We start from the raw sequence: 23,529 nt of genomic DNA on the forward strand, positions 1-23,529 counted from the left end.
CTACCCTGGCTTTCTTTTGACATCGGATTGCATGATGTTTCCCCATCCTTCACTTTCAATGTGCAGGTGTCTTTAGGTCTAAAATGGGTCTGTTGTAGGCAACATATAAGTAGGGTGACAGGATGGATAAAAAATAAGACCCATGTCTTTTGAATATTTAATCCACTTACATTCAGAGTAATTACTGATTGATATGTATTTATTGCCATTTTATTGTTTTGCAGTTGTTTCTGAAGATTTTCTGTTATATTTGGATTTCTTTCTCTTTATTCTTTGCATATTTATTAGTGATTTTTGACTTGTGGTTACCATTAGGTTGGTGTGTAACATCTGCATAAAGCAGTCTACATTAAATTGATGGTCATTTAAGTTTGAACCCATTCTTTACTCCTGTCCTTCTCATGATTTAGGTATGTGGTGTCCTATTTTACATCCTTTTTGTGAATTTCTTGACTGATTTTTTACGGAAATATTCATTTTTACTGCTTTTGTGTTTTCTACCTTCATATTTCCATTTTGGTCTTTCTGCTCAAAGAGTCCTTGTTAGTATTTCTTGCATGGCTGGTTTCATGGTCATGAACTCCTTTAGTTTTTGTTCATCTGAGAAACTCTCCTATTCTGAATGATAGCCTTGCTGGATAGAGTATTCTTGGCTGCAGATTTTTCTCATTCAGCTCTTTGAATATATCATGCCCTTCTCATCTGGCTGGTAAAGTTTCTGCTGAAAAATCCACTGCTAGCATGGGGTTTCCATTGTATGTAACTGTCTTTTGTCTTGCTGCTTTTAAGAATTTTAATTACAGTATGTCTTGGTGTAGATCTGCTTTTCTTGAGGGTTCTCGTGCCTCCTAGATGTGGCTATTTCCTTCCTCAGATTAGAGAAGTTTTCAGCTATTCTTCAAGTAAATTCTCTACCCCCTTTTCTCTCTCTTCTGCAACTCCTATATTATGAATGTTATTATGTTTGATGGAGTCACTAAGTTCCCTTAGTTTGCTCTTGTTTTGCATAATTTTTTAGTCAGCTCGATTACTTTCCCCTACTCTGTCTTCTAGGTTATTAATTCATTCTTCTGTTTCTTTCAGCCTGTTCATTCCATCAAGCATATTTCTCATTTCAGTTATTGAACCCTTTATATTGTGTCTCACTGATGTCCTCCACTCTTTTCTCAAGTCCTGTGAGTATCCTTACGATCATTTAAAAAAAATATTTATTTGAGACAGTGAGAGAGCACAAGCAGAGGGAGAAACAGGCTTCCCGTTGAGCAAGGAGCCTGATGCAGGGCTCAATTCCAGGACCCTGAGCTCATTACCTGAGCCAAAGGCAGATGCTTAACTGACTGAGCCACCCAGGCACCCCTGGTCATTGCTTTAAATTCTCCATCAGGCATGTTACTTGTATCTCTTTTGCTTAGATTCCTAGCCATGGCTTGTCCTGTTCTTTGATTTGGGACAAATTCTCCTGTCTTCTCATTTTGTCTAAGTCTCTATGCCTGTTTCTGTGTTAGTAAAGTCAGCTACGTCTCCTGTTTTTGAGGGTAATGGCTTTATGAAGAAGTCCTATAGTGCTCTGTAATGTAGTATCCCCTGTTCCCAGGGCCTGGCACTTCTGGGAGTATCTCCAATGTGTGCTGGTTTATCCTTCAGGCAAGTTGTCTACAGAAGCCCTCTTTGCCTACTGTGGGCAGTGGCTCTAGCTTGAATATGGTGTGCTTTTAACGAGGTGTGTTCTGGTCTGCTTGCGAAATGAGGACACAGTTGCCACTGAAACCAAGGCCTCACAAACTCCCAGGTTGTAAGAAGCAGTGTTGACAGATGCTTGTGCTGGTCTTCTAGAGTTTGAGGCCTGCTGCCTTGGGACTGAGGTAAGCAGAGTAGGAAAAGTAGTTCTTCCGGAGCTTGGGGAGGTGGGACTTGGTGTAAGCAAGTTAGGTAGTGAGTATTAAGCTGTGCTGTTTCCTGCAGGTGGATCTGTGCTTATGCTAAGGGATGGGGGCAGGAAATGGCACCTGTCAGTTCCTTTATTCCTCAAGGGGTCTCTCCCTGAACGCTATCTCTCTGGGACTTGGAGGTAAGCAACTAACCCTCCTACCGTGTGCTCCAGTGGCTCTTCCAGTGGCTGTTTCTACCCCTGTATGTCCTCTGCACTCTCACAGAGCCAAGCACAGTGACCTTTAAAACTCCAGGCTTTAAGCTCCACTGAATTTGGCCCCTCTCACATTCTAAGCCAATTGCTATGGGCATTCATTTTCCCTGCATGCTCCCATGTGTTAGTCTGTCTCTTGCCCTTCTCGACAATCATGGCTCCCTTCCCACCACAGGGGCCATGACAAGCTGTGTTTCTGTACTTCCTGCCTTTGATATGTGACCACTTCTCTACCTTTAGTTGTGGAATTTGTTCTGCCAGTGTTCAGATCAATTTCTGGAGCATTTAGTGTGATTTGATAGTTACATGGTCATATTTGTGGGATGAAGTGAGCCTAGAATCCTCCTATTCTGCTGCCATATTCCCCTTTCCTCTATGAATACTTCTGATGCTTGGTCTTTATTGGATGAGTGCCACTTGGAACATGAAAAAGGAGATAAAAGAACCTAGAAGCTTAAAACATAGTCTCACAGCAAACCTGAAGAGTCTCTTGCCTCTAGGAAACAAACTGAGTGATGAGCATTAAGGAGGACACATGATGTAATGAGAACTGGGTATTATAATGCAACTGCTAAATCACTGAATTCTACCTCTGAAACTAATACTTCATTATGTGTTAATTGAATTTAAATAAAATTTTTTAAAAAGTCTCATAAAGAATGGGGCCGTGGGACAAATTCTATCACACCTTTGAAGGCTAAAGAACAAAGGGGCCCCCTGTGTCACAGTCAGTTAAGCATCCAGCTCTTGGTTTCAGCTCAGGTTGTGATCTTGAGATTGTGAGATGGAGTCCGCTGGAGATAAAAACAATGGAGTGAAATTGTTCAGTTTTTAGGTGTTGAAGAAGCTAACAATTTTTAAAACAGCTGTATACCTATATAGAATTTTTTTTCATGGACAGGCAGTGCACATCATGTAAAAAACAATGTTATTTACAGCTTCATTTTATTTTTCTTTAATTCTATTTAATAGGTGGTTCAGGCATAGAATTATTTTTCTTTGGGCAATAGGATGTTTTAAACAGTATATATATATTATTTAAATTGTGTAAAATAGATTTAGGCTCTTCCTTCAAGAATAAGTTACTTTTCAGCATCCTATTCCCACAAGAAGCCAATATGGAACAGCATTTGTCTGATTTGTTTTTTGATTAAAAGGAGGACACTTATACCTTGATGTTTTAAAGACTGAGCCATAATTATGTTTTAAGGTTATACCTTAAATCTGAGTATTTAAAAGACCTTGGTTACAGTACTTACTTTTCAGAAGTAAATTATACCCAGTTTAAATGCACAACATCTTCTAGAAATTATAAACACTCATGTACTAATATTAGAAGGAGACTAACCATCTGCACAGCTGCCTAGGTACCAGAAGGCATGATTTCTAACTTTGGCTATGGCTTACTAAATAAATGCTCAAATGCTAACACACACGGTTTCACACTCTCTTGAGCCAGCAGTGAAATAGATACTGACATGGACATTGAAAGATAACCATTGAGTAAAACCAACATCTAAATGTGGAGTTTTTCTCTTCTCAGTATTCATAGATCCCACCATCCCATTTGACATGTGACCTGAAACTGAGGTGAGGAAGGGCTGAGGTCTCAGGCTAGTCTTTTCTAGCGCAGCCCCTGCCATGGAGCTTGATCTTCCTAAGGTGACCAGCCTTGATGCCTGAAAAAACAGAAACATAGAGGCCAGCGGAGCAGCGGGTGGCAGATTTCTTAACTAGTTTGATAGTTAAGCCCTGTAGAAACCTCTGATAAGATACTTAGGAGACACAAGAATTAAGTCTCTTTCAAAGTAATCCTTAAAACTTCCTGAATTTAAATAAATGCAGGAGTCTTTGAGACAAACGTGCACAACAATCTATAAAGTATTTAGAATTCATGATTTGAAGTATAAAATCAAACTACTTACTTGAAATCTAGGTGTTCAATTAGTACATATCCATCTGTAGAAACAAAAATCACTAGTCTGAAAAGTTATAAACAGTGACTGAAATTTTATGGGTAATAAGCCAGTAACTTACATTTGCCTTTGGAATTGCGACAGATCACTAGATTTTCTTCAGTGGTATCAATGACTTGCAGTTCTTCTCCAGGGGTTATTGGCAAATAGAATATTCCATTTCTTGAATTACTGGAACATGCCACTGCTGTGTTGATGACAGTAATCTCTTTGTCATACTGAAATAAGAAATTACTAATCAGACTGTGCAGTTTTTATTCTAACAAAATTAATGGAAGGACATAATATAGTAACCTCAAGCTCAAGATCTAGATATTAAATAACATCTAAAGGAAGAGGAAAATACTGGTAAAATGCCACTCTTAGTTTGGTACTGTCATATTTTCAAAGTGTTTTCACACTTCTTACCTAATTGTCTTTGAATGAATTCCGGTGGATGAGACATCTGTAACATGGGTATAAATTAAGTTCCATGGATGGTATTTTAGCTGTTGCAGTAATAAAGTTACCACTAAACTCAGAAAAGTAAGAGGGAAATAGAAAACCTCTTCGTGGAGTGCTTTAGAGTTTATAATGTTCTAACATACCTAGCATTTCTAGTACTCTTTCTACCCCTCCTCTCTCTGTGGGCTTATATATGAAGTAGTAGGTATGGAGGGGGGGAGCAGTTCCCACTCTCCTGTGGTCAAAGACAGGCATTTGTGAAAAAAATGATGAGAAATTTAATTTATGGCCTCAAGGGAAGTTTTTTCTGTGTGATAAACTAGCCAGCCTATACATTTTTACCTTCTAATGTATTGATATCTCTTGACCCAGAAAAAGTTCCAGAATACTTGGCTTATATTTATAGACACCTAGTTAACCAAATTAGGATGGCCAGACATCTCCTTCCACTCAGGATAGCCTGCTTATTATACCTAGTATCTGTATTTATACATACTTAGAATTAGGTATGCCTCCTCCCACTCTCAGAAGTGTGCTGAATTCAGATGATAAAGTATATCACTCTATACCAAATGGGATATGATCCACAAGATAGATTTTTCTTTTGTCTAACAAAGTAATAGCTTCCTCGCTGATTTCTTACCATTTTCCAGGCCATTGTTCACTATGAATACAGTGATTTCTTAAAATGAAAATCTGATCAGGTCACTTTCTTTTTGTCAAGTTCTAAAGATTCTTCATTACTTTCATGATAAGATCCACATTTCTCAGCTTGACATTCAAGGTCCTTTGCATACTGTCATTTCCCATGCTTTCATTTCTCTCCCAATAATGAAGCCACATCAAGCTACCTGATGATCCTGATTACACCAGGTACCTTTTATATTTACAAGCCTATGTTCATATGGTTTCCTCTACCTGAAATAATTTTTTCTCTAACCACTTCACATGGAGATTTCACAACTACCATGTATGTTTTTTCTATTTAACTGCACTTTGTGTATACTTCTATTACAGCATTTTATACATAGTATCTTATAGAATGAAAGTGGAAGACAGTTTTATTCATCCTTGTATTCTCAAAGTCTAGCGCAAACGAGGCACTAATCTTTTGTGATGTGAGCTGAACAAAAATTACTGATACGGCATAGTTTTTCTAATGATATATGAGGAAAATCCACCACAGATAGTAAGGAAGAATGGAACCATACACATGAAATATGAGACAGTGACAAAGTGAGAGAAGTCCTAGAGGGAATATAGGGTCTTTTCAGCAAGTAATTGTTATACTGTTGGTTTTCTTTTCTTTGTTTATTTATTCATGAGAGACAGAGATTTTGTTTATTTATTCATGAGAGACAGGGAGAGAAAGAGGCAGAGACACAGGCAGAGGGGGAAGCAGGCTCCATGCAGGGAGCCTGATGTGGGACTCGATCCTGGGTCTCCAGGATCACACCCTGGGCTGAAGGTGGCGCTAAACTGCTGAGCCACCGGGGCTGCCCAACACTATTGTTTTTCAGTTAACCTAATATCACAGTTGCAGTAAGTAATATCATATTATGATTTCTAGATATAATAAGTCCTTATCAGCTTTGGTCCAAAACAAGAGTTATTAATGATTGTGAGGGATTTGTGTATATTCTTTTTTAGTTCAATCCAAAAACATTCTTGGACATTTACAAAGGTAATTTTATTCTGCTCTACACTTGGATATAAAAGTAAGACAACCGTGTTCTCTAAGAGCTCATAATATTATTGGTGAACACATAATTGCAATAATGTTAATGCTTTTGACAGGCTCAGATATAGAGGTATACTGAGGAAGGGTAATTTCCTTAATGAGGTCATTCTTCCTGGAGGAGAAGAGATGCCTTGACTGGGTGTTGATAAATGAATGAAAGCTAGTAAGATGGGGAAAAGTAGCAAGAGTATCACTAGACAGGAAGGGCAGACCAAGTAAATGCCTAGAGGAAGGGAATAAATAGCAGCAGGACAGGGACTGAAGTGCATGTTCATTGAAGGGACAGAACTATAAGTAGTTTGTTGCCAAAGACTGAAGTGTAAGGTGAAGAATGGCAGGAAATAAAACCTGAAAGATAAGCAGAAGTCATAACATGAAGAGCTTTGTATGTCATGTGAAGAAACACAATCTTTATCCATTTGGTAATAGGGAATAGTAGCAACTTGGACAAATTTTGTAAGCAGGATGCCCACATTCTGTCTCTCATCCAGTATGTTTCTTAATTTCTCTTTATGAAATTATAAGGCAGGACTGTTTGAACCTTGGAATTAAGGAAATACTCCTTAATGGATTCATAATGACAGAAGTCAAGGAGGTTCAGATACTGCTTCTTTCATTCACTCATTCAGTTGTTCATTTATCTAATTATTCATTTACTCACTGAACACTGTGGGTCCAGATATATTGGGAGCTGGGGAGCAAACTTGAATGAGACAAAAATTTTTACTTAGGACTTGAGTTCAGTGGAGAATACACACACATACACAGGCTGTGTTATAACTCATCAGTGTTAGAAAAGATACGTGTAAAAAAAAAAAGAAAAGAAAAGATACGTGTGTAACAGATAAAATGTGCTAAGTTCCTTTCTTAGGAAGAGTGGGTGACATTTGAACAGAGCCTTAAGAATAACTAAGGCGTTTTTCCAGGCAGAGGATTGCCTGTATAAAGGCAGGATAAGATAGAAATGCATCAGGAAAAAAACCATCAGCTGTTTAGTCCTGGGTCCTTTCTATTCCAGAGGCCAGAGGTACAACACTCTTCTAGGATCTTTAGTACTATTAAAAGTTAGGAATTTCTGTTTTTAATTTTAACCTTCAGAGGAGAACCTACCTCAAATTGTTCTCTAAAACGTTTTTCTTCTTTTTCCATTCTCATCTTTTCTAAGTTTTGCTTCTTGGTTCTAAAGAAATTCCTAAGAGATAAAGTGGCAAGAAATATGCAAGTCAGGTTAAATGTACCATAATAAAACTCTAAGTTTCCAAATCTATAAACTCATTCTACTTCACAATATTTTGGAGAAAATCATATATAATCCTATATAGATGTCTTTGTAGATAATTATATAGATACACACTTACTTCCATTAGAGCAAAGTGTAATATTCAGACCAACTCAACAGAGTAAGTAATACCAATTGCTTTTTTCTATAATTAAAAAGGTGGTGGGGGCTCAGTCAGTTAAGCATCTGTCTTCAGCTCAGGTCATGATCTTGGGATCCTGGGATCAAGCTCCACATCTGGCTCCCTGCTCAGCAGAGAGCTTGCTTCTCCCTCTCCCTGTGCCCCTCCACCACCACCACCCCCCCCCCCGCCCCGCTCATGCTCTCTCTCAAGTAAATAAAATCTTAAAAAAAAAATTAAAAAGATTGTGGTTTTTTTTTCTGGATACCAAGATATTAATTTGGAATAAAATCAAATTGGTTAAGCAACTTAAACAAGAAATTCCTCTGAATCAGGGTTCAAAATATAATTAACTTGTTTTAAAAATGATAAATCTTTGTTCTTCAATCAGAATACTGTTCTGTTTGTTGAATGATTCTGGAGAAGAATCAGATGAAGAACATCAAGATGCCACAAAATAAGTACAAAATTGTCAGCACATAAAAGTAAATACAGTGGAGGCTGGTTACACTCTTCCCCCTTTTCCTCCCTCTTGCACTTCCCTTGGGGGTTGGTGCTGCTTTTTTTTAGCTGTTTAATATATCGATGGAAAAAAGCCAAGCAAGTCCTGTTTTTATTCAGAAGTGCCTCCTGCATCTTTTTTGTTCTGTCCCAAGATTATAGCCACTTCTTACCTGAGATAACATCTTCCTCTCCTTCCTCAAATCCATCTGCATACCTGCCTCCAGAGTTACCTTTCTAAAATGTAATTAATGCCACTGTTTTGCTTAAAACCTTTCATTTGTCTTTAGTGCCCATAAGATACTAGCATGGTACACAAGGCATTTTATAAGCTAGCCCTAATCTACCTTTCCAGCTTCACACACACACAAGTCTAAATCTTGGAACATCTTAGAAAGTGAGCTATTGTTTCTAAGCCTTTATACTGGGATATCCTTCCCCAACTTCTCTGAAAATTTGTCATGATCTTTGATTCATAAAAGGATTATGAAAGGGTTTAACTAGTATACAAAGCATTTCTTGTTGGTGGAACAAGTTATGGTAGAAACCATTTAAAAATGAACAAAAGCACATAGAAATTGATACATTAATCTACAGGAAACTGATAACCCCAATATCACATTTTAAAATTTACTCAGTTGAAAGTAAAAGTAAACTATAATACTTGTTTTACAATGTTTAAGAAATAAAGCACTAGAAAATTTTTCCTGAAAAGACTTATGTGTACGTTAAAGTATTAAACCTATTTCATGGAGGAGTGTCAAAAATTTCACTGATACTTTCTCTCTTGAAACTGTTTTGCTATGCTATGTAAAAGTATGAAGTTTAAGGTGGAGAGATGCTATTTTAGTCTGTGAATACATCTTTCAAACTTGGGAAAAGTAATTTACATCAGGTCTAAACCCATCCTGTGCCATCCTCTGAGTTTAAATATGGTAGAGATAGACGTCTGTTTGGGGATTCCCCTTTAGGACTTTTCTAGAAAGTTTCCCAAAGCAGACAGATCACACAGTGTTCCCAGATCAATGGCTATTTAGACAAGGATTTCCCCAAGACCATTGTTAAGAGTGCCTCAGATCCTGTGCCCTGTCCTCCAGAGCACAGATTACAGTAACCATCTGAGACCATAAAAACATCACCTCCCCCAACAGCCACCTGGGAACCTGGGTCACAAGAATGAAAGTTTGATCTTGAGTTGATTAAAAAACATTCTTTTTTAAATTCTAACACTAATGTAGTCATAACTAGAATTATGTTTTGGGAAATTAGTCTTGTTATGTGATTTCTCACGTAGTTTCTCAAAGTTTAAGTTCTAATTGGTGTATTAATGTAAGTTCCATCTGTAGAGGAAAAGGTCTTACAGCCTAAAAGAAGACAGAGTTTTTTCATCATTTAATAATGGCTGTCTTGGGATCCCTGGGTGGCTCAGCAGTTTCGTGCCTGCCCAGGGTGTGATCCTGGAGTCCTGGGATCGAGTCCCACGTAAGGCTCCCTGCATGAAGCCTGTTTCTCCCTCTGCCTGTGTCTCTGCCTTTCTCTGTGTCTCTCATGAATAAATAAATACAATCTTAAAAAAAATAATGGCTGTCTTGAAATCTTTCTTTATTCCCTATCCCCACCAAAGTCTGGATGATGATAATGAAGAGAAATGTGTGTGGCACTTTACATTTTCATATTCTTTATCTCTTTTAATCCTCTCAACTATACGGTGATAGAGGTGCTATTATTCTTACATTTTTATTTTTTAAAAATATTTTATTTATTTACTCATGAGAGACACACAGAGAAGCAGAGACACAGGCAGAGGGAGAAGCAGGCTCCATGCAGGGAACCTGACACGGGACTCGATCCCAGGTCTCCAGGATCACGCCCCAGACTGAAGGCGGCGCTAAACTGCTGAGCCACCCAGGCTGCCCTATTATTCTCACTTTATAGATAAGGAACCTGACAAATTTAATGACTTGCCTAAAGTCACACAGCTAGTAAGAGGTATATATTTCAGTAGATAAGCTGTAATTAAGTATATGTGTGCGCCTACCTTTCTGATTCTTCATCTTTTCTCCCTTTTTTTTCCTTTGCCATCAAAAACTTGGGCTTCCAGGTTTTTAGTTTATCTTCATCACTGAGGAGAAAGATCTTTTGAGCAAGTGACTATGAACTAAGACATTTATGAAAACATCAGTACTATCTAGATAGTTTGTTTTACAGAAAATGTAAAAACATCCTCTAGAAGTATATTTGGATAATCTATGTCAAGACCAGAATGTAAATATCTTAAGCTTTGCAAGCCATACCATCTTTATAGTAACTACTACACTCTGCTGTTGTGACTGTATTTACAAAAACAAATGGCCAGCTGTTTTGGCCCACAGGCCATCGTTTTTTGACCTCTGATGTGTGGCGATCCAAATTTGAAACCAGAAGTAAGAAATCAGCTTATCATCACATTTCCCTTCCTGAGCCTCAGTTTCTATGCCTTTAAAACATAAATAATATTAACCATTACTTTGAGAGAAGACAAATCTCATGTTTAGCATTAGTAGAAAGAGATGCAGGGAGGAGCTGGGGAAGATGGCAGAGTAGGAAAACCCTAAGCTCATTTCATCACATGGATACAACTAGATAACAGATAAGTGTAAATAACCCAGAACTTGATCTGATGACTGGCAGAACAGACTCTTCATAGCTAAATGTAGAGAAAAGGCCATACTGAAGAAGGTAGGAAGGGCAGAGTCACTGTGGGGAGCTAAACAGACACTTAGAACTATACATAGGAGGGAGGGATGCTGTGGGCATGGAAAGGAAAGAAATAGACACCTCAGGCATAGGGAAGATCAACCCCCTCTCATAACATTTGGCTTTAAAAACCAGAGAGGGGCCAAATTTCATGAGTTCTTATCAGTGAGGTTTAACACCTGGAACTTTAAAAATCAGCAGGTTCAAATCTGGGAGAGCCAAGAGGACCAGAGGAAGTTGAGTCCTTGTTTAAAGGGAGAGCACAACAAGCCCCTCCAAAGAGATACAGCCTAGAAGCAGCAGTTTGAAAAATGCCTGGGGCATGCAGGAGGGAGAGTTGTTTACTAATAGAACAGGCACTGGAGGGACAGGGATCTTCCCCAGAAACAAAGGAGCAGGCAGGCACTATTTCCTTCCCTGCCTCCCAGCCTTGACACCTATGCAAACCAGTGCTGTGAACACTTCACGTAGCTTGCTGCCACCGTTCACCTGCCCCATTCACTTCTGTGGGTCTGCTCCCTCCAGCCTTGCCTACCTTAGTCTGGAGGTTGCAGGTCCACTCCTGAAGTGCATGGTTGGGGAGACTTGCTGGCACTGCACCCACCCTTGCCTTCCTTCTGTGAACCTGCCCCTCCAGTGCACGAAACCCATGCTACAAACCTGGCAGTGTGCAAGCAGCCCCAACAGGGGGCAGCACCACTGCTAAGTGACTCCTATTCTAGGAGAGGGAAAGATAATCATACATGGGGTCAGACTGTAGCTCTAACAGTGGCCTGGGGGCAGACATCTGGTCTGACTGCACGCCCCACCCACCAATGAAAGCTGCTCAGGGGACAACACAGGGAAACTACCCTGCAGTTCAGTGCTACTGCATCTCTAACAAACTCCTGGTTTGAGTCATCTCAAACCCAAGGCACCTCCAGACTGGCTCACTAGTAACACAGGGACCAAAGTCTGCCTACACAGGTAGAGAACCATTGCAGATGACTGGACTGAAGGAAAATGTGGCTCAGACATAATAGCAAGACACAGCATACCCAGGAGAGACCCCAGAAGCACCAGGTTCTGATGAACAGGGGACACTACACTGCAGGACACTATAGGACTTCTTCATAAAGCCATTACTTTCAAAGCAGGAGATGTAGATGACTTTTCTAACACATAAAATCACAAAGAGACAACATAGGAGACAGGAAAATGTCCAAAGTGAAAGAACAGGACAAAATCTCAGCAACAGACCTAAGCAAAATGGAGATAAGTAATACATATGATAGAGAATTGAAAGTAATAGTCATAAAGATACTGGACTTGAGGAGACTGAAAGACCTCAGTGAGACCCTTTATAAAGAGACGGAAAACAACAACAAAAAAAAAACCTGAGATGAAGAACTTAATAACTGAAATTAAAAATACACTAGATGGAGGGTTACCTGGATGGCTCAATTGGTTAAGCATCTGACTCTTGGTTTTGGCTCGGGTCATGATCGCATGAGTCATGAGATCAAGCCTCATCAAGTTCTATGCTCAGCGTGGAGTCTATCTACCTAAGATTCTCTGCCCCTCCCCTGGCTCATGTGCATGTTCTCTCTCTTTCTCAAATAAATAAAATATTTTAAAAAAATACACCAGATGGAATAAAGGATAGACAAGAGGAAGCAGAGTAACTGATCAGAGATCTGGAGGACAAAGTAATGTGAAATAAGCTAAAGAGGAGGGGGAAAAATGAAAAGAGACTTAGGGAATTTACTGACACCATCAGGTAACATTCACTTTGTAGTGATCCCAGAAGAATAGAAAGAAAAGAGGGGAGAAAATTTATTTGAAGAAATAATAGCTGAAAACTTGTAGAAACAGGGAGGAAACACATTCAGATCCAGAAGGTACAGCAAGTTTCCAACAAAGTCACCCCAAGGAGGTCCACACCAAGACACATAGCAATTAAAATGGCAAAAAGTAGTGATGAGAGAATTTTAAAAGCAGCAAGAGAAAAGAAAACAGTTACATACAAGGGAAACTCCATAAGGCTATCAACTGATCTTTTCAGCAGAAATTTTGTAGGCCAGAAAGAAATGAGATGATATATTCAAAGTGCTGAAAGAAAAACAAAAACAAAACCCTGCCACCAAGAATATTCTATCCAGCAAGACTATCATTTAGCATAGAAGGAGAGATAAAGAATTTCCCAGATAAATGAAAGTTAAAGGAATTCAAGACCACTAAACCAATCTTATTAAAGGGGACTCTTTGAGTGGAAAGCAAAGACCATAAATAGAAGTAGGAAAAGTAGGAAGCACAAAAGCAGTAAAAATATCTATAAAAATCTGTCAAGGGATTCACAAAATAAGAGGCTGTAAGATATGACCCATATACCTAAAATGTGGGGATGAGAGGAGTAAAGAATGAGTTCAAACTTAAGCAATTATCAACTTAGAATAGACTGCCATGTGCAGGAGATGTTATATATAAACCTAATGGTAACCATAAATAAAAAACTAGTAATAGATATGCGAAGAACAAAGAGAAAGGAATCTATATCACTAAATAAAAGCCAGCAAACTGTGACAGGAGAGAGCAAGAGAAGAACAGGCGAAACCTCCAAAACCAACCATAAAACAAGTAATAAAATGGTAATAAATACATACCTATAAAAATTGCTTTGAATGTAAATGGACTATTCCAATCAAAAGACACAGAGTAATAGAATGGATAAAAAAAAATAAGACTCATCTATATGCTGCCAACAAAAGACTTAAACCTAAAGATGCCTGCAGATTGATGGTAAAGGAATGGAAAAGCATTCATCATGCAAATAGAAGTGAAAAGAAAGCCAGGTAAGCAATGCTTTTATCAGACAAAATAGACTTTAAAACAAAGACTGTAACAAGACATAAGGAAGGACATTATATAACCATAAAGGGAATGACCCAACCAAAAGATATAACGATTGTAACTATTCATGCATCCAACATGGGAGCACCCCAAATACATGAAACAGCTAATAACAAACCTAAAGAACGTAACTGATAGTAATACAAGAGTAGAGGACTGTAACACCCCACTTACATCAAAGGACAAATCAGCTAAATAGAAAATCAACAAGGACACTGTGGCTTTGAATGATACATTGGACCAGATGGACCTTACAGATACATTCAGAACATTCTATCCTAAAACACGAAATACAATTCTTTTCAAGTGCACATGGAACATTCTCTAGAATAGGTCACATATTAGGCCACAAAACAAGTCTCAATTCAAAAATATTGAAGGCATACCATGCATCTTTTCTGATCATGACACCATGAAACTAGAAATCAACCACAAGAAAACAATCTGGAAAGAACACAAATATATGAGGATAAACAACATGTTGCTAAACAATGAATGGTTCAACCACTAAGAAATCAAAGAGGAAATGAAAAGATACAGGGAGAGAAATGAAAATGAAAACACAATGGTCCAAAATCTTTGGGATGCAGCAAAAGCTGTTCTAAGAGGGAAGTTTATAGCAACACAGGCCTACCTTAATAAGCAAGAAAAATCTCAAGCAATCTAACATTACACTTAAGGGAGCTAGAAAAAGAACAAAGAAAACTCCTAACCAGTAGAAGGAAGAAGATAATAAAGATCAGAGCAGAAATAAACAATGTAGAAATTAAAAATAGAACAGATCATTGAAACCAGGAGCTGCTTCTTTAAAAGCACTAATGTAATTGATAAGAACTTTTAGCTAGACTCATAAAAAAGAGAAGACTCAAATAAAATCAGAAATAAAAAAGGAAAAATGACACCACAGAAATTCAAAGGATTATAAGAAAATATTATGAAAACTTATACATCAACATATTGGACAAACTTAAAAAAAAAAGATAACTTCCTAGAAACATATAACCTACCAAAACTGAATCAGGAAAAAATATAAAATTTGAGCAGACTGATTACCAGCAATGAAATTGGATCAGTGATTAAAAAAAAAAAAAAAAAAAAAAAAAAAAAACTAAAAAAACAAACTCTCAACAAAGAGAAGCCCAGGACCAGATAGCTTCCACAAGTGAATTCTATCAAACATTCAGAGTTAATACCTATTCTTCTCAAGCTATTCCAAAAAATAGAAGAGGAAGAAAAGCTTCTACATTCATTCTATGAGGCCAGCATTACCCTTATTCCAAAACCACATAAAGACACTACTGAGGGGATCCCTGGGTGGCTCAGTGGTTTAGTGCCTGCCTTTGGCCCGGGGTGCAATCTTGGAGTCCAGGGATCGAGTCCCACATCGGGCTCCCGGCATGGAGCCTGCTTCTCCCTCCTCCTGTGTCTCTGCCTCTGTCTCTCTCTATCATAAATAAATAAATAAATAAATAATAAATAAATAAATAAATAAAATCTATCTTTAAAAAAAGACCATTTTATTTAAAAAAAAAGACACTACTGAAAAAGAACTACAGGCCAATATCTCTGATGAGCATAGATGCAAAAATCCTCAACAAAATATTAGCCAAATCCAACAAACATTAAAAAAAATCACTCACCATGATCAAGTGGAATTTGTTCCTGGGATCCAAGTATGGCTCAATATTCACAAATCAATCAACATGATATGTTACATCAATAAGAGAAAGGTAAGAACCATACAATCATTTTAATAGATGCAGAAAAAAATCCAAATTGTTAAGGAAAAAGTGAAACTTTCCTTATTTGCAGATGACCTGATTCTCTATATCGAAAACCCCAAAAGACTCCACCAAAAAACTACTAGAACTGATAAAAGAATTCAGTAGGGTTGCAGAATACAAAATCAATATACAGAAATCTGTTACATCTCTATACACTAATAATGAAGCAGAAGAAAAAGAAATGAAGAAAGCAATCCCATTCATAATTGCACAAAAATAATAAAATATCTAGGATAAACTTAACCAAGGAGATGAAAGACCTGTAGTTAGAGACCTACAAACACTGATGAAAGAAACTGAAAATGACACAAACAAATGGAAAGATATTCCATGCTCATGGGCTGGCATAACCAATATATTTAAAATGTCCATATTACCCAAAATAATTTAGAAATGTAATGCATTCCCTATCAAAATATCGACAGTATTTTTCATAGAGCTAGAACAAACACTGCTAAACCTTGTATGAATCACAGAAGATCCTGAATAGCCAAAGCAATCTTTAAAAAGATGAACAAAAGATGAACAAAGCTGGAGATATCACAATCTCAGATTTCAAGATACACTACAAAGCCATATAGGAATCAAAACAGTATGATAGTGGCACAAAATAGACACATAGATCAATGGAACATAATAGAAAATCCAGAAATAAGTTCACAATTATATGGTCAATTAATCTTTGATAAGAAAGAAAGAATATGCAATGGGAAAAAGTTTATTCAACAAATGGTGCTGGGAAAACTGGAGAGCTATATGCAAAAGAATGAAAATTTCATTCATGATCAACATCACTCATCATCAGGGAAATGCAAACCAAAACCACAATGAAATACCACCTCACACCTTTTGGAATGACAAAATTTACAAACACAAGAAAACAAGTGTTTCTTCAAGATGTGGAGAAAAAGGACCTTTAGGCACTGTTGGTGGGAATACAAACTGGTGCAGCCACTGTGTAAAAGTATGGAGATTCCCCCCAAAATTAAAAATAAAATTACCATATGATCCACTAATTCCACTACTGGGTATTTAGCCCCCAAATTGAAAACAATAATTCAGAAAAGATATATGCACCCCTATATTTATTGCAGCATTATTTACAATAGCCAAGATATGGAAGAAGCCCAAGTGTCCATCAATAGATGAATGGATAAAGAAGTGGTATATAACAACAACGGAAAAGAAGTGATGTATACACACACATGCATATTTGCATATGAACACACATACATATTCACACAATGGATTATTACTTAGCCATTCTAAGTTCCTTCAGAACATCTTTCCAAGAATTTTTATTTATTTATTTATTTATTTATTTTTTAGTAGTACAGAGAGTTTAATCAATGCCAAGGTTACACACCTAATAAGTGCAGTCGAATTTGAAACCTGACAGTGTTTTCTAATTTATTTTTTAAAATTTTATTTAAATCCAATTAATTTATGTATAATGTATTATTGGCTTTGGAAGCAGAGGTCAGTGATTCATCAGTCTTATGTAATACCCAGTGCTCATTACATCATAGCTCTCCTTAATGTTCATCACCCAGTTACCCCATTCCCCACCTCCTGCCCCTCCAGCAACCCAGTTTCCTATAATTAAGAGTCTTTTACAGTTTGTCTCCATCTCTGATTTCTTCTTGTTTTATTTTTTCCTCCCTTCTCCTATTATCCAGTTTTGTTTCTTAAATTTCCCCATATAAGTGAGATCGTATGATAATTTTATTTTCAGACTCACTCATTTCACGTAGCATAATATCCTCTAGTTCCATCTACATCATTGCAAATGGCAAGACTTCATTTTTTTGATGGCTGAGTAATATGTGTGGTATATATATTATATGTATAATATTATAATATATATTATAATATAATATAAAGGTATAATATACCGTTTTTTAAAAAATATTTTATCTATTTGAGAGAGAGAGAGAGAGGCAGAGATAGTGACAGAGTAGGAGCAAGGAAGACAGGGAAAAGCAGGCTCCCCGCCGAGCAGGGAGCCCAAGGTGGGGCTTGATCCCAGGACTCTGAGATCATGACCTGAGCTGAAGGCAGACACTTAACCCACTGAGCCACCCAGGTGCCCCCATACCACATCTTCTTTATCCATTCATCTACTGATGGACATCTGGCCTCTTTCCATAGTTTGGCTATTGTGGACATTGTCACTATAAATATAGGGGGGGAGGTGTCCCTTTTGATCACTACGTTTGTATATTTGGAGTAAATATCCAGTAGTGCAATTACTGGGTTGTAGGGTAGCTCTATTTTCAACTTTTTGAGGAACCTCCATATTGTTTTCCAGAGTGGCTGCACCAGCTTGCATTCCCACCAACAATGTATGAGGGTTTCCCTTTCTCTGAATCCTCACCAACATTTGTTTCCTGTCTTGTTAATTTTAGTCATTCTGACTGGTATGAGGTGGTATCTCATTGTAGTTTTGATTTATATTTCCCTGATGCCCAGTGATGCTGAACATTTTTTCAAGTGTCTGTTGGCCATTTGTATGTCTTCTTTGAAGAAATATCTTCATATCTTCTGCCTGTTTCTTGACTAGATTTTTTGGGTTTTGGGTGTTGAGTTTGATAAGTTCTTTGTAGATTTTGGATACTAGTCCTTTATTTGTGGTGTCATTTGCAAATATCTTCTCCCATACTGTAGGTTGCCTTTTGGTTTTGTGGACTATTTCCTTTGCTGTGCAAAAGCTTTTTAACTTGATGTCCCAACAGTTCATTTTTGCCCTTGTTTCCCTTCCTTTTGAGACATATCTGGTAAGAAGTTGCTGCAGCCAAAGTCACAAAGTTTGCTGCCTGTGTTCTCCTCTAGGATTTTGATGGATTCCTGTCTAACATTTAGGCCTTTCATCCATTTTGAATCTATTTTGTGTATGGTGTGAGGAAATGACCCAGTTTCATTGGTCTGAGTGTGGCTGTCCAATTGTCCCAACACCATTTGTTGAAGAGACTGCCTTTTTTCCATTGGATATTTTTTCCTGCTTTGTCAAAGAGGAGTTGACCATAGAGTTGAAGGTTCATTTCTGGGTTCTCTATTCTGTTCCATTGATCTGTGGGGTTTTTTTTTGTGTGTGTGTGTGCCAGTACTATATTGTTTTGATGATTACAGCTTTGTAATAGAGTTTGAAATCTGGAATTGTGATGCCACCAGTTTTGGTTTTCTTTTTCAACATTCCTTTGGCAAATCGGGGTCTTTTCTGGTTCTCTGAAATAAGTTGATGGTATTTTTAAAAAAGATTTGAGAGAGAGACAGAGATAGTGACAGAGAGCACAGCAGGGAGGAGAGGGAGAAGCAGGCTTCCTGCTCGACACAGGGCTCAATCCCAGGACCCTCGGCAGACGCTTAACCAACTGAGCCACCCATGTGCCCCAATTCATTGAGTTGCATTGAATGTATAGATTGTTCTAGGTAGCATAGACATTTTAACAATATTTGTTCTTCCAATCCATGAGCATAGAATGTTTTTCCAGTTCTTTGTGTCTTCCTCAATTTCTTTTATGTGTGTTCTATAGTTTTCTCAGTACAGATCCTTTGCCTCTTTGGTTAGGTTTATACCTAGGCATCTTGTGGTTTGGGGTGCAATTGTAAATGGGATTGACTCTTTAATTTCTCTTTCTTCTGTCTCATTGTTAGTGTATAGAAATGCAACTGATTTCTGTGCATTGATTTTATATCCTGCCACTTTGCTGAATTCCTATATGAGTTCTAGCAATTTTGAGGTAGAGTCTTTTGAGTTTTCCATATAGAGTATCATGTCATCTGTGAAGAGTGAGAGTTTGACTTCTTTGCCAATTTGAATGCCTTTTATAAATATATTGTTTTGTCTGATTGCTGAGGTTAGGACTTCTAGAACTATGTTGAACAACAGTGGTGAGTGTGGACATCGCTGCCATGTTCCTGACCTTAGGTGGAAAGCTCTCAGTTTCTCCCCATTGAGAACGATATTGGCTGTGGGCTTTTCATAGACGGCTCTTATGATATTGAGGTATGTTCTCTCTATCCCTACACTGTGAAGAGTTTTAGTCAAGAAAGAATGCTGTACTTTGTCAAGTGCTTTTTCTTTATCCATTCATCTGCATCTATTGAGAGGATCATGTGCTTCTTGTCCTTTCTCTTATTAACATAGTATATCAAACTGATTGATTGGCAAATGTTGAGCCACCCTTGCAGCCCAGGAATAAAATCCACCTGGTCATGGTGAATAATGCTTAATGTACTGTTGGGTCCTATTGGCTAGTATCTTGGTGAGATTTTTTGGCATCCACGTTCGTCAGGGATATTGGTCTGTAATTCTCCTTTTTTGGTGGGGTCTTTGTTTTGTTTTGGGATCAAAGTAATGCTGGCCTCATAGAAAGCGTTTGGAAGTTTTCTTTCCATTTCTATTTTTTGAAACAACTTCAGAAGAATAGGTATTAATTCTTCTTTAAATGGGTAAAATTCCCCTGGGAAGCCATCTATCCCTGGACTTTTGCTTGTTGGGAGGTTTTTGATTACTGCTTCAATTTCTTTGCTGGTTATTGGTCTGTTCAGATTTTCTATTTCTTCCTGCTTCAGTTTTGGTAGTTTATACATCCCTAGGAATGCATCCAGATTGCCTAATGTGTTGGCATATAGTTGCTTACAATATGTTCTTATAATTGTTTGTATTTTTTTGGTGTTGGTTGTGATCTCTCCTCTTTCATTCATTATTTTATTTATTTGGCTCCTTTCTCTTTTATTTTTGATAGGTCTAGCCAAGAGTTTATCATTCTTATTAATTCTTTCAAAGAACTAGCTCTTAGTTTTGTTGATCTGTTCTACTGTTCTTTTGGTTTTTATTTCATTGATTTCTGCTCTAGTCTTTATTATTTCTCTTCTGCTGTATGTAGGCTTTATTTGCTGTTCTTTCTCCAGCTCCTTTAGGTGTAAGGTTAAGTTGTATATTTGAAACCTCTCTTGTTTTTTGAGAAAGGCTTGTATAGCTATATACTTCCCTCTTAGGACTGCCTTTGCTGCATCCCAAAGCTTTTGAATAGTTGTGCTTTCATTTTCATTTGTTTCCATGAATTTTAAAAATTCTTTATAATTTCCTGGTTGACCCAATTCTTTTTTTTTTAGTAGGATGCCCTTTATCCTCCATGTATTTGAGTTCTTTCCAAATTTCCTCTTGTGATTGAGGTCCAGTTTCAAAGAATTGTGGTTTGAAAATATGCAGGAAATGATCTCAATCTTTTGGTACCAATTGAGAGCTGATTTGTGACCCTAAATGAATCAAAGATGAGTAGAAGGAACCTTTATTTCTGGCCATTTAGTTGAAAGAGAAGGGACAGATAACAAGCGGCTAGAGAGGGGGCATCAAGTTCCAGGATGGTTTCTTGCTATATCATAGTTATTTCATCTTTGAGAACATAGGCTCTGTCAGGCAGTGCTTGCTATCCCCCATGTTGCCTTGTACTTAAGAGGTTATTAAATAACTGTGTGTGCATTGAAATGAGTTTCAAGTTTCTAGATTCAAAGATATGAAACAGATTGCAAAGCTCCAGTGATTTCTGAATCACCTAATACTGTTAGATAATCTAGGTTAGGGATCCCTGGGTGGCGCAGCGGTTTGGCGCCTGCCTTTGGCCCAGGGCGCGATCCTGGAGACCCGGGATCGAATCCCACATCGGGCTCCCGGTGCATGGAGCCTGCTTCTCCCTCTGCCTATGTCTCTGCCTCTCTCTCTTTCTCTCTCTGTGACTATCATAAATAAATAAAAATTAAAAAAAATCAATCAATCTTTAAAAAAAAAAGATAATCTAAGTTATTCCTTGTTTTCCCTTCTTAATTGGGGGAGAGATATCACAAGCTGACTTTTCATCCAGTCTCTAAGGCTCTGAAGAGGTGGCCCTCTTACTATATTTAACAAAGCTTTGAAAAAATGGGTTACATATCAGTAAGGATGACCAACGAGGCAAAAGGACTTACCTTGGCTCTTTTTCATTTACATCCACATTATCATAGATACTAACTTCCTGAGACCTAAGTTCTGGGGTCAAGACAAGATCAAAATAGTTCATTATTAGGTACAGTTTATACACTCCCTCACTTTCCAAGTTATCCATAAAACCCAGTTATCCAAGTGCATTCCCATGTCTGTTTTATCAAAACCTGATCATAGAACACAAGCTGGAAGTATCAAAGAACAAAAAGAATCTCCATTTGGGAAGAAATTCCAGTGAGAGATTAAAAAGTAGTGGAATGCCCTAGTATTTCAAATACAGATATATATATATAATTTATATATATAAATTAATATCTATCTATATAGATATCTATATAGGTAGATATAGATATAAATTTAATTTCATGCAGATTTTCAGAAAATATGCGTTATTGAAAGGATCATTTTTAGAGTAGGTTCCCATCATCCCTGAAGTGGACAAAGATGTTCTACTTCTAGAATAGTAAGTGGGCTTTTCCTAATTCCTGGGGAAAAGACAGTGTTAAGTAGAATATTCATGTTGATTTTTTCCCCATTATTTTTATTTCAAAACTGGCAACTGTTCTTCTATACTAATTCGCATAAAATTGCATCTTAGTGCATAATCATAATTAGACATTTTTAGTTCAGGATATTTACATTCCTTGGTACTCTACATGGAATTCCATAATTTTTTTAAGAGGTGGGAAAAGGGTAGAGAGAAAGGAAGGGAGAGAATCTTAAGTTCCACACCTAGTTGTGGAGCCCAACATAGGGCTCTATATCACAACACTGAGATCATGACTTGAGCTAAAATCAAGAGTCAGATACTTCACTGACTATACCATCTAGGTGCCCCAGAATTCCATATTTAAGTGATTCACCACTTTGAATGAGTTTGAGACTTTCTGATATAATTATCCATAATTCATATTGGATTATTCATAAATTTGGGTGGGAGTACAATGCATGCCTTTTCTAAGTTGGCTTTTTGGATTTTTACATAGACCTAAGGAACTTTTGGGAGACTTGTGATTTTACCAGGTTTATTTACAGAACCTTCATTTGTTATTTAGTACAGCAAACGCTTATTTCTGGAATATGATATATTTGAATTGCCTAATAAGAGTAAACCCATGACTAGAGCTCACAAACAAAAACTGACAAGCGACAACCTTGTCGCGGCCCTCTTTTATTGATAGATTCAACTCACTGAACATGTACTGAGATTATATTATACATCAGGCAATATGCTAATTTGTGCACTACAGTTTTTATAGCAAAGAATATTTCAATGACCCATCCTTGATACAATTAGTATGTGTATTGCAACGTGATCTTGTCCAATTTATTATGTCTTAATTAACGGTGATTTGGCGTCAAATCCTTCAAGAGGCTGTGTGATATAATGTAAAATGCACAAGCTCTGTAATCAGGGAGACTTGGTACAAATCCCAGATCACTAAAGTATGGATGTGGGTCTTAGAGCCTCCCTAAAAAGATATCTATTTTTCTGGGATTTTAAAAGAACTGGTATACAGTAGGCACTTAAGAAATATTACTCATCTTCCCCGAAGTAGGTGATACTGTTGTGTAAAATATCTTGATTTTTATATATCAATTTTTCATTAAATGTGGAATGAAGGAAGGATTACTACTTCTCCTTCCTTGTCCCTGAATATGCTAATGTTGAGTAGTTTTGTATCAGCAATTAGTAAATGTCACTTACCTAAATCAGGCAGCGAAATTGAAAATGCACTGTTGATTGACAAAAGACACAAAAGGGTTAAGGAAAAAAAACAGGTTCAGAAAGATTAGTTGACTCATCTCAAGTAACACATTGATGACTAGGTTTCTTGATGCAAATGTGTCTTGGCAAAGATGTGAAGCAGTCCTTTCCTATAGCTTTGTTCTGATTAACCTTCTCCTCACTTCCATACCACCATTTAAAAA

At 37.4% G+C, this 23,529-nt stretch overlaps 1 protein-coding gene across 1 annotated transcript in view; it reads right to left on the reverse strand.

Moving 5' to 3' along the window:
• Positions 1-31: 31 nt before the first annotated feature.
• Positions 32-23,529, reverse strand: part of FYB2 (FYN binding protein 2) — a 95,790-nt gene continuing 72,292 nt past the window's right edge. The window contains 7 exon segments of the mRNA XM_055305846.1: positions 32-2,937; positions 4,069-4,102; positions 4,181-4,337; positions 7,415-7,496; positions 10,244-10,327; positions 21,582-21,642; positions 23,306-23,334. Coding sequence (XP_055161821.1) covers positions 2,841-2,937; positions 4,069-4,102; positions 4,181-4,337; positions 7,415-7,496; positions 10,244-10,327; positions 21,582-21,642; positions 23,306-23,334 — 544 coding nt within the window. The 3' untranslated portion in view covers positions 32-2,840.

The sequence above is a fragment of the Nyctereutes procyonoides genome, unplaced genomic scaffold (genome assembly GCF_905146905.1).
Source record: "Nyctereutes procyonoides isolate TBG_1078 unplaced genomic scaffold, NYPRO_anot_genome, whole genome shotgun sequence".
NCBI classification, from domain to species: domain Eukaryota; kingdom Metazoa; phylum Chordata; class Mammalia; order Carnivora; family Canidae; genus Nyctereutes; species Nyctereutes procyonoides.